The sequence below is a fragment of the Lynx rufus genome, unplaced genomic scaffold (genome assembly GCF_022079265.1).
Source record: "Lynx rufus isolate CCGP_SWC_20201006 ecotype Redwood Valley unplaced genomic scaffold, mLynRuf1.p SCAF_1, whole genome shotgun sequence".
Taxonomy (NCBI): domain Eukaryota; kingdom Metazoa; phylum Chordata; class Mammalia; order Carnivora; family Felidae; genus Lynx; species Lynx rufus.
The window spans coordinates 175,767,827-175,781,327 of NW_025814823.1; the positions used below are offsets into that span (position 1 = coordinate 175,767,827).

The 13,501-nt window shown below is 46.1% G+C and overlaps 1 protein-coding gene across 1 annotated transcript in view; it reads right to left on the minus strand.

Moving 5' to 3' along the window:
- Window positions 1-13,189, minus strand: part of NSG2 (neuronal vesicle trafficking associated 2) — a 54,235-nt gene extending 41,046 nt beyond the window's left edge. Inside the window, exon 1 of the mRNA XM_047072858.1 lies at window positions 13,061-13,189. Coding sequence (XP_046928814.1) covers window positions 13,061-13,189 — 129 coding nt within the window. The remainder of the gene's footprint in view (window positions 1-13,060) is intronic.
- Between the last annotated feature and the right edge of the window lie 312 nt (window positions 13,190-13,501).

The following is a 13,501-nucleotide window of genomic DNA, read 5'->3' on the forward strand; positions in this document are numbered from 1 at the left end:
AGAAGCATTTGCTTCTTCATCCTTTCTTCTGCCTCACTATTTCTACAAACATCTTTTCCAAAGCTCAAAAAGCCCAAAACCATTTTCATCATTCCACATTAATTTAAAAGACCCTATGCATAGCTGACATCTTGAGAAAGATGTCTTCTGATACCTTAAGATGGGTGAGAGAACCTTAAAAATATTACCGTTGGACTGAGATAATGAGTAATCATTATAGGCCCTGTCATTCTAATTATCATAATAAACATTTTGTGGTTGCGTCTCTGGCATCCATTTAGATCAAAAGTTTCCAGATGTCCTTTTGGGAACTCACCCTTGCCCCAGTGCGTGGCAGCCATGTGGTCTGGTCAGGCCGATCCCTCCCTCATGGTAGGAACGGTCCCTTAATTAGGTTAAGCCAATCAGGGCATACCATCCTATTGATCATAGACTTTGATTGGCTCAGAAATGGTCATGTTACCCAATTTGGACCAATAGTATAGGAGGCAGTATTGACTAGGGACTTGGGGAAAGAAGCCTCCTTGCTCTTTATGGGTGTTCCTCAAAGAGCATGCTCTTCCTCTGGTTGGTGTATTGAGGACTTGAGTTCTGAAACTTCTGTAGAGATTACTGTCCCAATGAGGAGGACCCAAGATGAAGACAAAGGTAGCAGGTGAAGGAGGGCGGAGCCCAGAGGAACCTAGGGAAACGGAGATGGGCCCTGATCACATGCTGCCCTCTGGATCATACCTTGTCTGAAGTCCACTTTGGACTCTGCAGTTATAGGGACAAATATATACTCCTTGGACCTTAATCCAATGTGGGTTAGGTTTTCTGTTACTTGAGGTAAAAAGCTCTATCTGATAAAAATGTGTTCCAAGAAAAATGAACTGAAAACTGTTAGAATTTAGCAAGATGGCCAAATAAGCATCACACAATCAACAGGGTTTTTTTGGGGGGGGCACCAGCAAAAAAAAAAATCACCTCAAAATATAATGCGTCCACCAAAAGATACAATAAAAATGTTCATGGCCACTTTTTTCGTAATATCTCCAAACTGAAAACAATCTAAATGTCCATTAATAGGAGAATGTATAAAGTGTGGTTTATTCATAATACAATGGAATGCCACACACGCGGGTGAATCTCAGCGACATTACATTGAACAAAAGAAATCAGACACAAATGTTTTCTAGATATTATATGATTGATTTCACGTATATCAAGTTCAAAATATATATTAAAAATTTTTATATTATTTATTTATATAATTTATATATATTTACAATAAATACATAAATAACAATAGTATTTATAATTATATACCATATTTCTTCTTAAAGTATCTCATTTACCACTTGCAGTAATGGGAGGTGCTGAGTTTGACAGAGTGGGGGTCATAGGCCTCCTTAAAAACCGTGTCCTACTTTTTCCCTGAACCTCTATGACTGGCTACTTATGCCCTGAATGACTTTCTTTTTTTGTTTTTAATTTTTAATTTTTTATTTTTATTTTTTTAATTTTTTTTTTTCAACGTTTATTTATTTTTGGGACAAAGAGAGACAGAGCATGAACGGGGGAGGGGCAGAGAGAGAGGGAGACACAGAATCGGAAACAGGCTCCAGGCTCCGAGCCATCAGCCCAGAGCCCGACGCGGGGCTCGAACTCACGGACCGCGAGATCGTGACCTGGCTGAAGTCGGACGCTTAACCGACTGCACCACCCAGGCGCCCCTGTTTTTAATTTTTTAAATGATTGTTCATTTTTGACAGAGAGAGACAGAGCATGAGCAGAGAGAGAGAGGGAGACACAGAATCCGAAGCAGGCTCCAGGCTCTGAGCTGTCAGCACAGAGCCTGACGCGGGGCTCGAACTCACAAACCGTGAGATCATGACCTGAGCTGTAGCTGGATGCTTAACCGACTGAGCCACCCAGGCACCCCTGCTCTGAGTGGCTTGCTAATGTAAACAGTTATTTTGGCTTTGGAATCCCATTCCTCAAGCCACTGAGTTCAAACACAGGCCAAAGGTCACACTGGTGACCCATGCTGGTCCTCAGTCATCTCTCTTTAACTAAGCTACATTTTCTCTAAAAGTAACCCAGATTACCGTGTAATATTTTACCTTGGCCCCTAAGGAAGTGTTAGCTCATTAGAACTTCATATCCACATCAAAAGCAGGTCTTTGCCCATGTACCTAGAACAAATAGTCCTCTGCTCTCTTCTTTGACCTCTCAGTATTCTTGTTCACCCCTTCCCCCTTGAAACGCCCTTCTCTTTTGGGATCATGGCAGTATCGCTCTTGGTTTCTTTCCCATTCACTGACCAGTTCTCCTCAGTTCCCTCTTCAAGATCCTCCCCTTCTGCTTGACCTCTCAGTGTTAGAATCTCTCAGGGTGAGGTCACGGCCGTGCTTCCCTCCTACAAGTCCCCTCTGAGTATTTGCTCTCCTATTACTTCCAAGCCCATCCTTATCCTTATAACTTAATCCAGACCTCATCTAGAACTCAGCTTACCCTACTGGACATTTGCCCTTGGGCCAACATGCCTAAATGTACCACGTCCACAGCAAAGCTCTTTGTGGATCCACCTGCCTCTCAACATTTCTTCCTCAAGTCATCTCCCCCAAACAGCAGTATTATCCAGGCTAGTGCTCATGTCAAACCAAATGCAGGAATTCTCCCATGACTCCTCCCTTGCCTTCACTCCCCAAATCCATTTCAGCACCAGCTCCGGCTTCTCAAGCATTTCTCTCAAATCAATCCACCTGTCCAGTTACATTGCCGCCACCCTAGTCCAGAGCATCATCATCTCTCCATGAATGGTTTCTCTGGCCAGCTTCTTGTTTCCATGCTTGCCTCCCCAAACTTAGGGAAAAGAGTTTTCTAGATCGAGGGAACAGAAGATACCACTATAAGTTCAGAAAACACTCAGGAGGCTGGCACACGGAGCAGCCACAATGAGCGGTTTTGAGTGGCCAGAACATAGAGCAGGTGAAGTGAGGCGGAAACAGAGCTCTGAATGCCACCAAGCATCTTGAAGGTTAACTTGAAAGCAGTGAAAAGCCAAGGAAGGATTAAAAACCAGAGAGTGGCTTTCCAGATGTATCATACAAATAATGGAGAAGCCTCTGGCCACAGTGAGATACACTAAAAAGATGTGGAGAACAAGAGAAATACAACCCTACAGAGTTATTGGAATCAACTGGCTATTGGGCGTGTCATGAAATTTGATGTTCTGTTCCCGTGGAGGGAAGCCAGAAACACTTCCCTTCTATAAAAGAAGATATGGCAACAGTCGCCTTTTTTTTTTAGTACTATGAAGGGGAAAGCATAAGAAATGTGAGCCAATCATTAATTGTACCTTGGAGGAATCAGCTTACATAAGCAAAGAAAGAGAGAAGAGAAAATAAATTTGCAAAGAAAGGCTCTATTCTCTGCAGTTGAAAAAAAAAATGGTAAAAAAAAACCCGGAGCCCTGAGCTCCTTGATTAATAACAGAAATGGGGACGGGAGGGTGGGGAGATGGAGAGAGAAGAGGACAAATTCTTTCTTATTATTTAAAGTAGGGTTTTACAAATATTTGGGAAAAAATGAACCTCCAGATTTTCAAATACCATTGTGGATTTGGGCACCGATACAAGTTTGTTTTCTTTTCATATTTTACATCAGTCCCCATTGTCCTGTCAGCGGCTGATATGAAGAACATAATTTAACATAATTGGCATTGTGAAAACGGGATAAATTATTCATCCCGAAAGGACCCCTCGTCTGGATATATTCCCCCTTCACTGGCAAGGCCAGATAATACATGGTGGTTCAGATGGCACAAAGTACAGATCATAAAAATTTAAAATACTACTTCCTGGGATTATCAATAATGAAGAGGTTCCCACATGGAGAGGCCCCAGGATTGGCAAGAACAATAAATAAAAGTGCAGAAGTGTTGACAAGGAGCAAGATTGTATTTTTATGAGCTGGACTTGCACGGGCTGAAAATAGATCGAAGCTGCACCCTGAAGCTCGTCTCTGCAGCTAAGAGAGAAGTTCAGAGCAGGACAATGAATCTGCTGAGCACCTACCGTGTGCCGGGCACTATTGCTAGGGGCCCTAGTGATGTGTAGTTGGTTAATTCTCCTAACTCTCCTTACAACGTTCTCCCCAATCTTCATGTAACCCCTTTAAAATCATTAGTGTTCCCATTTATTTTCAGATGAGAGAATTTAGCCTCAGAGACGTCAGCCACTTGCCTATGACCAAATGACTGGTAAGTGGCTGACCTGGTGGTTCAAACTCAAGATCCCCGTACTCTTTCCTATCGTTGACTTAAAGTGGGTACCCTCTGCCACTGTGCCAAATATTTCTCAGGAAACCCTCTCAGTCAGTCTGAAGTAGGAGTGATTATCCCCATTCTACAGATGAGGGACCTGAGTCCTGGAGAGCAGAAATGACCTCACCACCTCACACACGGCTACTAAAAAGCAGGGCCAGACCTTGAATGTAAGCTTTTGGCTCAGCAACAAGTACCACCCGCTAAGAACGTCACCATTCAAGAATTATCACCTTCCGATTCTGCTTTCATGGCACCTGACACACATTAGGAGCTCCATGAATTACTGTTGAATGAATGAGTCCTACCTCTAAAGAGACAAGGTGAAGTTGATCAGATGGGGCCTGAGTACTTCGCTGGGAAACTTTTCCCAGCTCCCCCGCTCACCTCTTAACCCATACTCCGTCTTTTGGGGTTTGAGTCTCTTTCTCTGGGCCCTCAAAGCTTGGCGAGGGCTCAGAACAGAGTAAAATGTTAGTGCTCAGAGGACATTAGCGGCAGTATTGTCCAACCCCCTCTCTCACAGGGGAGATGGGAGCCCAGAGGGGGGAAAGGGATTTGCTGCCCCTTCTGACACAGAAAGATTGGGTCAGAAGCAGGACTCTAGTATGGGTCTCGTCACTCCCAGTCTAGGGCTCTTTCCACAGGATCAGGTCTCCTTTCCTTGCTCAGAGGCAGAATGGAGGCTGGGCCACTTTGGCCTCAGATGCACCAGCTGTAGTCCAATAAGACTACGTGTGTCCAACTCCGTGGCAGTGCATAGCACGTGGCCAGATGACGGACCCTCCACCCAGTCCTCTGCGGGGAAAGGGGAGGCTTCCAGCTCCTGTTATGAGCAGAAACTAGCTGCCTGGGCCAGAATCCTTTGAGTAGAGGTCCGCAGGTCTGCCTCTGAGCCTGTCCTCTGTGGTCCAAAGGCCCAGCCCACTTCACCGCTCAGCACTGTTTGTGGTCTGAGGCCAGCCCTGTGCTCTCCACGATGATCTTGATTCTGGGACTCAGCTGCTGAGAACGATAAGAATAGCAACAGCAACAAGAACGATAGCCTTGCATTCGCATTTACTCCGCGCTGGACAGCCGGGTGAACATTCGACTTACATTGGCTCATTTCGCCCTTAAAACAGTTCTCACGGGAAGAGATGATTGTCCTCATTTTTAACAGCGAGGAAACAGAGGTACGGAGTGGCTAATAAACTTGCCCAGGGTCGCACAGCAAGTAGGTGACAGAGTTAGGGTTCAGATTCAAAGCACACTGCTATAATGCCTTCCGCCACATGCTGGGACACCGGTTTGCTCCTTGTGTGAGTGTGCGAGTCACTTCCATGCTCCAAGACTGTCTCACCATCTGGGAGAATGGGGGTGACTTTTTAGAAGCGGAAAATCTGGTACATGCTCATGGTAAAAAAAAAAAAAAAAGAGTATGAAAAATAGAGAATGAAAGCCTTCAAACGGGCCACCTTCCAACCCCTATCCCTACTCCCTCAACATTGAATGGTGTCTTGTGAGTCTCTCCAAACCTGTTTTGTGAAATTAAGGGCAAAACATACACACAGATGTGTTTCCACAAATAGGATGACTCCATACCGTGCTCCTTAAAGCTGTTTTAACAGAGCGATGTCTGTCACTCCTTCCACATCACACAAGCAAGGATGCTTCGTTCTCACAACAGCCACTTAGCCTTCCACAGCCGTGCACTCAAGTTCATCCCACCCGTCCAAGCGCGTGAAACATTCCAGTTGTTCACAGGCCTTTTTTTAAATACATAAGCCTTGGCGTACTTGAAAAAGATATACCCCTAAGGTCACTACCTTCCGGTAAGAAGCATACCAATCAAGTGGTATCTATAGTTTAAATTTTATAAGCGATGTCAACACACCCTCTGCAGAACACTGCACCACATTATGTAACCAACAAGAGTGTGCCGAGAAGCTCTGCTTAGCCCCGTGCTAACAGCACCAGACGTTACCAAACGTTGTCATTTGGGGATTTTTTTCTTTTTTGCCAATCTAATAGGTAAAAAGTTATATTTTGCTTAAAATTATTTTTTTTTCGTTTTTTAATGTTTATTTTTGAGAGACAGAGCACGAGTGGGGGAGGGGCAGAGAGCCAGGGAGACAGAGAATCCCAAGCAGGCTCCAGGCTCCGAGCCGTCAGCACAGAGCCCGACGCGGGGCTCGAACCCACGGACCGTGAGATCATGACCTGAGCCGAAGTCGGACGCTTAACCGACGGAGCCACCCAGGCGCCCCTAAAATTATATTTTTAAATTGTAATTTTAAATATGCTTAGTGGTCATTTTATATCTATTTGATGGAATTGCCTGGTCAGAGCCTTTGCCCCAATTCGGGGTGATTTATAAACTGTTTCTTGAGAGTGTCTGAAGAATAGAATAAGGGGGCTCTGTGAACCTCAAATCTGCAGAGACGTGCACTTCTGCTGCTCCCTAAGGAAAGGCTGACGGTTCCGTGATCCTGTGTTGCAGGGAGAAGAAGAATCCTCTGATAAAGCCACAAGAGAGGCCAAGAAAGCACACAGGACTCAGTGACAGGAGAGGCATTTTCTTTGGCCACATTCGTCCAGGTCCACCCTGTTGGGCCCCCCTGTACCCTCACCTTAAAAACCCCATCCTTCTCAGCATCTTTTATTTTTATAGTCATCGTCCAAAAATGTGAACTTCAGGAAACACAGTCAGGATGTCCAGTGAAAGGTAGGAAGCTATCTGTGTGCCATTAGACCATTTTCATGCTTTTTCCCCACAATAACCCTGTTAGGTAGGAATTATGCTCATTTTACTATAGGACACACACACACACACACACACACACACACACACACACACAGCCCAGAGATGCTAAGCAACTTGCCTAAAGCCACACAGTAAGTAAATAGCTTAGCTGAGACCCAAACCCAGGCCTCTGGGGCTACAAAGCACCTGTGGTTTACCACGCAAAATACAAAGTGTACCAAACATCAATACTGGATCTCCAAAAGTCTGCATTCCTTTCCTCCCACAAGCAGGTGAGCCAGCCTCGTCCAGGACATATAAAGACTACTGATTACTAAATCAGTAGAAAGGAAAGGAACGTTTGCCCACAGCCTGGTTGCTAGCTTGCCAAATACATGATTCATCTGGGGCTTTGCCAAGGTGGAGTTGTGTTCATTTGTGGCTCGCTTTCTGCAGACCTGCCGCCCATTCGTTGGCATCTCTTAGCACACCTGTGTGCAGGTCTTGGTGCATTGATCCTTTGGGTGTCCTAGGACAGCATTTCACCTCTCTGAGTCTGTTTTTGCATCTATAAAATGGCCATAATGTTTGCAACCTCACAGATGGGTTGTGGGGACATCCGAGTTACTGTGGTCACTTAGATACACCAAAGGCAGCAGGGCCCTAAAGGCATGTCCTACAATATGGTATCTGCAGACGGATGTTCCAGCCTCTAGAAAGCTTGTGCTCATGGGCTGCAGAAGCCACCCAACTGCTTGGATTCAAGTCTATTCCTACATCTGTCAAGTGGAGAAACTAAAGCCCAGCTTTAGGCTATGCAAGGGACAGGGGACCTTACTCAGCCAGCATTTCCCACTGCCCGTTGCATGCCAGGCTGCACGATGAGGCAGAGCCAGGGCCCTCAGGCCCTAGTGGGCAAATACCCTCAGTGCCAACCAGACACCAAGTCAACCTAAGTCCGCCCCCCTCCCCATTCCCACTGCCACTGCCCTAGTGCGTGCCACCACCACCTCCCTCATGAACATGGCAGTGGCCTTCTAGCTGACTTCCTGCCTGCCACTCACTTCTCTTCTTCCACCACTCATGGGAGGCATGGTGCAGGAAACCCAGTCACCTCTGTCTTGGGAAAACTACTCTGGTTTTGTAAGAGGGATCCATGAGAAGGGACAAGGAAGAGGAGACCAGGAGACCCAGCATGGGTCCCTCGTCCTTAGGGTGGCCCACAGCAGCCAGAGGAATCTTCCTCAAATAGAAACCTGATCCTATTATTCTCCTACTTTAAACCCCTTCAGAAAATACACTGAGCCCCCCATGAACTTGGGCCCACCTCACCTCATCTCTCAAATCTCTCTCCCTCACTCAGAATGCCCAGCCAACCTGGCCTCCTGCCTATTCCTCCAACTCCCTCAGTGCCTATCCACATGCATGACCCTCTGCCTCTACTCCCCTTACCACCCATCCCCCAGGTGTCAAGCAGGGACCTTCCCCAGGAGGACCTCCCTTGACCAGCCTGCATCACAATCAGGTCTCTTGCGCCTTATCCTTTCTCACATCACAGCCCCATATTCCTTCCTTAGAGCCCTTCCTGCTGCTTGCGTCCCTGTACAGCTGTTTGTATGATGGCTTGCTTGAAGTCTGCCCCATTGGACTGGAAACTCCGTGAAAGCAGTGGTCCCGCCTGACTTTTCATGGCTGGCTATGCGTAGCTTAGCACAGTGCCTGGCACATGGAAGGTGCCCAAGAAGATGTGCTGGACGAGGGAGTGACTGAGTGAGTGAATACCTTCCATGTTGATAAGTAAAACCATAGCTATAAGTATGGGTGGCTAGGCAAGGTGCCCAGAAGAGCTGCCATCTGAGCTGGGTTTAGGAAGATGAGTTCTGGCTTATTAGGCAAAGGGGTGAGAAGGGCATTCTGGGCAGAAAGAATGGCCTGTGCAAGGAGGAGGAAGCAGGAACCACTCTGAAGAGTGTGGAAAACTCGAGGGTAGGGTTTCTCAACCCTGCCACTGTTGACATTTGGGGGTGCATCACATGCACTGTAGGAGACTTAGCAGCAGTCTTGTCCTCCACCCACTAGATGCCAATAGTGACCCCCCACCTACAGTTTTCACAACCAAAAATGTCTCCAGACATTGCCAAATGTCCCACTGAGGGGAAAATCACCCTCCACTGCTCTAGGTAGGTCTGACCTGCTGGTGTTCAAAGTACAAAGTAGGAGTGGTGGGAATGGAAGCCAGTGGGCAGAGAAGGATTTGCCAAGGCCAGGATTTGAGGAGTGTAGACTGTGGAGATGACTGAAAAGCGTTCCCGTGGGAGAAGGGCCCGGTCCCATCTCCAGGGAGGCTCCCTCAGGTGCGGTGTGGAGGTGGGATGCTGGCCCATCTCCCCTCCTGAGGCAGGCACCAATCCCTCCAGTATTGGGCAGAGAGGGAGCACTAGAGGCTGGGATTCTCTCTGGAGGATGGTGCCCAGACCTCACCTGCTGATCCAGGGAGCACAAGGAGGAGCAGGGCCACAGATGAGAGTTTGAGGAAGCATTCTTGGGGGTGGGAGGCTTCTTGTTATTGAGGGCAGCACAGTGCAGAGGGAAAAATCGGGGTTTCAGGTGCACTGGGATTCCGACCCCAGCTCTCCCACTCTGTCTTTGAGGCTTGGGCAAGTCACTCTATTGACCTGAACCTCAGTTTCCCCATCAGTGAAATGGGTGCACTCTCCACCCCCCAACAGAGCCATTGGGAAGATTAACTGAAATAATGGATGTGAATGCCTTGTGAGGCCCATTCGCAGCCCAGAGACTGGGCTTCAGACATGCTCGTTTCTCCAGTTAGCCTCCGAAAGGTTTCCTCCTGAAACTCCGTCTTCATACTAAAGCACATTTAGTGAACAAACCTAAAGACGATTGTCACTATCACACACCAAGCACACTCTGCATTTTACATTTTCAAAAAAAAAAAAAAAACAACGTTATTCAACACGAGGGTTAAATATACTTCCTTCTGATGTGCCCATTTTCGAACACTCACCATCTGACTGGACCCTAACCAAAGAACTAAAAACTGCATCAGGACTCACTTCACCTTCCCTACAGTCCTGTGACTTGAGCCCCGATACCCGTATCCCCACTTTACAATGAAGAGGCTGAGGGAGCTTAAGAAACTTGCTGCAAGACATCAGCCAGGGCAAAATAGTAAAAGGTGGGACAGGGCCGGGCTTCAGCATCTCTGCTGCCAGCTCAGCACGTGGAGGACCCCAAGTGCAATTTCACTTCTAACGCATCCGTTGTCACGTCGGGGGGAAATGTGTTTACTCCTGCGAATATTATCAAATCAAAGCGCTAGCATGGAAAACCGCTACGATAATTTCCTGCTCAGAGAAGAGAAGACAGAGGTCTAAGGGAGGAGAAAAAAGTCACATGAGTCACATTGTTAGATTGGCAACTGAGCTCAAGCCAAAGCCCAAGTCGGTGGACTCTCAGGCCAGCTGGCTCCTGGTTTCTGCTGAAGTGGAAGCTTCTGGAACAACACTGCTTGGGTTCTGGGTTCTCTAGACATTGCCAGGATGCTCCCTTAACTATGTGCTTTGGGAAGTTACTTTACCACTCCATGCTTGAATTTTGTCATCTTCAAAAATTAGATTAAAGTAACAATTCCCTTATTCGGTCCTATGAACTATTGAAAGGGTGAAAGAAAAGTGTGCGTGTGTGTGTGTGTGTGTGTGTGTGTGTGTGTGTGTGTTTACATACAGCTTAGAACAGAACCTAGTATTTAGGAAGCACTTGAAAATTAGTATTATTATTCTTGTATAGTTACTTTTATGCCAGGTACTTTACATATGAGGCCATATCTAACTTTGTTCTGACAATTGTGAGGTAGGGATGATCCTCCCCACTTCACAAAGGAAGAAATTGAGGTGCCTGGTAGGAAAACTTTGTCATGAATGTCTGTGACGAGCCCCTGTTAGGATGTGTCCCTCTAGGGATTTGCATCTTCCAGAATGCATTGCTTTCCCTTTCTATGCATTCAGGTCCCCAATGTATTTGTCCTTCAGGCTTTGGGACAGCTTTTCGGTACATCTGGATTGGACACTCAATGGTTATTATTCCTTTTCCTCTCTAAACCAGAGAAGAAAGCCCCCAAAAGTGAGAGGATGGAATGGTGTTGGAGTAAAGGGAGACAGAGGCCATGGTATCTCTGGATGATTTGCAGGTGTTTATAGGCATTGCGGGAGGGGTGGCCTCACCACAATCCGTTTTCCTTGCACACCTTTAAGGGACATACAGGTCTTCCAGGCTATAGCTGTTGGCAGAAGGGTAAAGATTCTTCCCGAAGCCTCACAAAACCTTGAGAAAATATCTCCTTTTCCCTCTCCAATTTCCATTATATCTGGGTTCAGATTCCAGCATTGCTGCTTACTACTGTCTGTAAGGTTGGATAACTAACCAAATTTCTCTGAGCCTTCGCCTTTTCACCTATAAATTTGTGTGCATAATCCCTGACTCCCATGGGGAGATGTGCACCTACCACAGTGATGCTCAACTTTGGCTGCACACAGGAGTCACTTGGGGAGATTTCATTAATACTGATGCCTGGGTCTCACGCCCAGAGCTTCTGATATAATTGTTCTGGTATGTAGCCCAGGTATCAGGATTTTCAAAGCCCCCCCCCTGCCCAGATGATTCTAATACGCAGTCAAAAACTGAGAACCTCTGCTATACCTGCAGCAGATGCCTAGCTAATACTGTTCTTTCACATTTCTTTCATGTTAAGTGCCTGTTCACATTTTATTTTTAAAAGCCTTATCAGTCTCTCATGATGGCTCAAGGATCCTTTATCTCTGCCACCCCCATGTACATTCTCAGATTGACAACCTCTGCACTTTCAAAACAGATGACTCAACCCCCAGCCAATCAGCCAGGCCCTTTATCTAGCTTTGGCTCCTCTTCTGTTCATTGGCTAGAGCCAATTGGTTAAGACACACAATGCCCTCCTGGAGATGCCAATGAGAAAATCAAACAGATGGAATGATCCATTGTTTGCTCTTCAGCCAGGGAACTATATCATTTACCTCCAAATCTAACTCTCACAGTGTGCAAAAGCTCACATTGTAAAACCCCAAGTTCTCTCAACTGGATCTTAAACAATAATGTTTCTCCCACCTCTGTCCACGGAATGACTTTTGTATCAGTGCCCACCTTTGTACAAATGCCCACCTCCATTCTTCATGGACTACTCCCATGTCAGGAGATGTGCCATCAGCCAGTCATTCATTTCCAGCCACGCCTCCCCCAAAGAGGCTCTACTCTAGTCATGCTATTTCTCCAAAGCTCTCCATGCTTTGCCTATGTCTTAAATGTCTTTTCCTCCTGTAGTCTATCTGGAAGATTTTTACTCACCTTTACAAGCCAAATTCAAATGTTCTCCTCTGCAGTTTACCTAATCTGTCCTTCCAGCCCCCTTCCTCCCCAACAGAATTTAATTGTTTCCGCCCCTGTGCTCTCACAACCTGTGAAATTCTCAGGTATAGCATTTACCCTGATGCATTATATTAAGTATTTTACTAGATGGGGATTTTGTAATTTGTCTTTTCGTAACCAACTTGTAGCGCAGGGATAGGGCCTCAGCAGGTGCAAACTAAATGCTTGTTGGACTGCATCCAATTCTCTGTCCTCAAATCTATACCAGTGAATTTTTGAAACACCTCCCCCAAATAATCAAGACAATTTTCTCTGTCACCATCTACAAGCTTATTAGCACTCATCTGCTACGATAAAACTTTAAAAAAGAAAGATTAATTTTCTTGCCCATGTATGTATATGTGAACAAAAAATGAGTAAACACTTACCATAAACCTGAAATAACATGAGAAATGTCATGTCTCTGAAAGGAATAACTACCTTTTACAAGAAAGGGGACATATTTGGCTGAGGGGATGAAAGGTTTGGAGAGGTGGGATTTTTTTTGCTGCTTTATTTCCTGAGGTGGGGGAAGCATGAGGGACCGATGGAGAGAGGAGTATCTGCTTTACCTTTTCCGGAGCAGGCAGCTGTAAGTGGTTAACCTCCAAGGGAGTGATGAGAGGGACGGTCTGGAAGCCATCCTCAACCGAAGGCGGCTTGGTTCCCTTCTCACTGGGGTTACTGTTCAGCTTCACCATCCTTACACCTTTCTTCCCAGACCTAAGGCAAGCAGTGGGGTTCTAGTTACAGTAGGAGGTGAGGCAGGGAAAAAGAGGGCTGACGACAGAGAAAAAGCGCTGTCCTCAACAGCTCCACTCGGCTTTCAATATAGAGATCAGTCATCTATCTATCTTTTGCTAGATTTCCTGACATGATTCTCATTATCCAGTAAAACTTCTTTAATCATCAAAATATGCCACCCACCCATGGGGTTCAACAGCCTTAAAATTCGGGAAACTCAAGGAAAATCCCAGACTTACACAAACAATATACAAGCTTTAAAAAAAAAT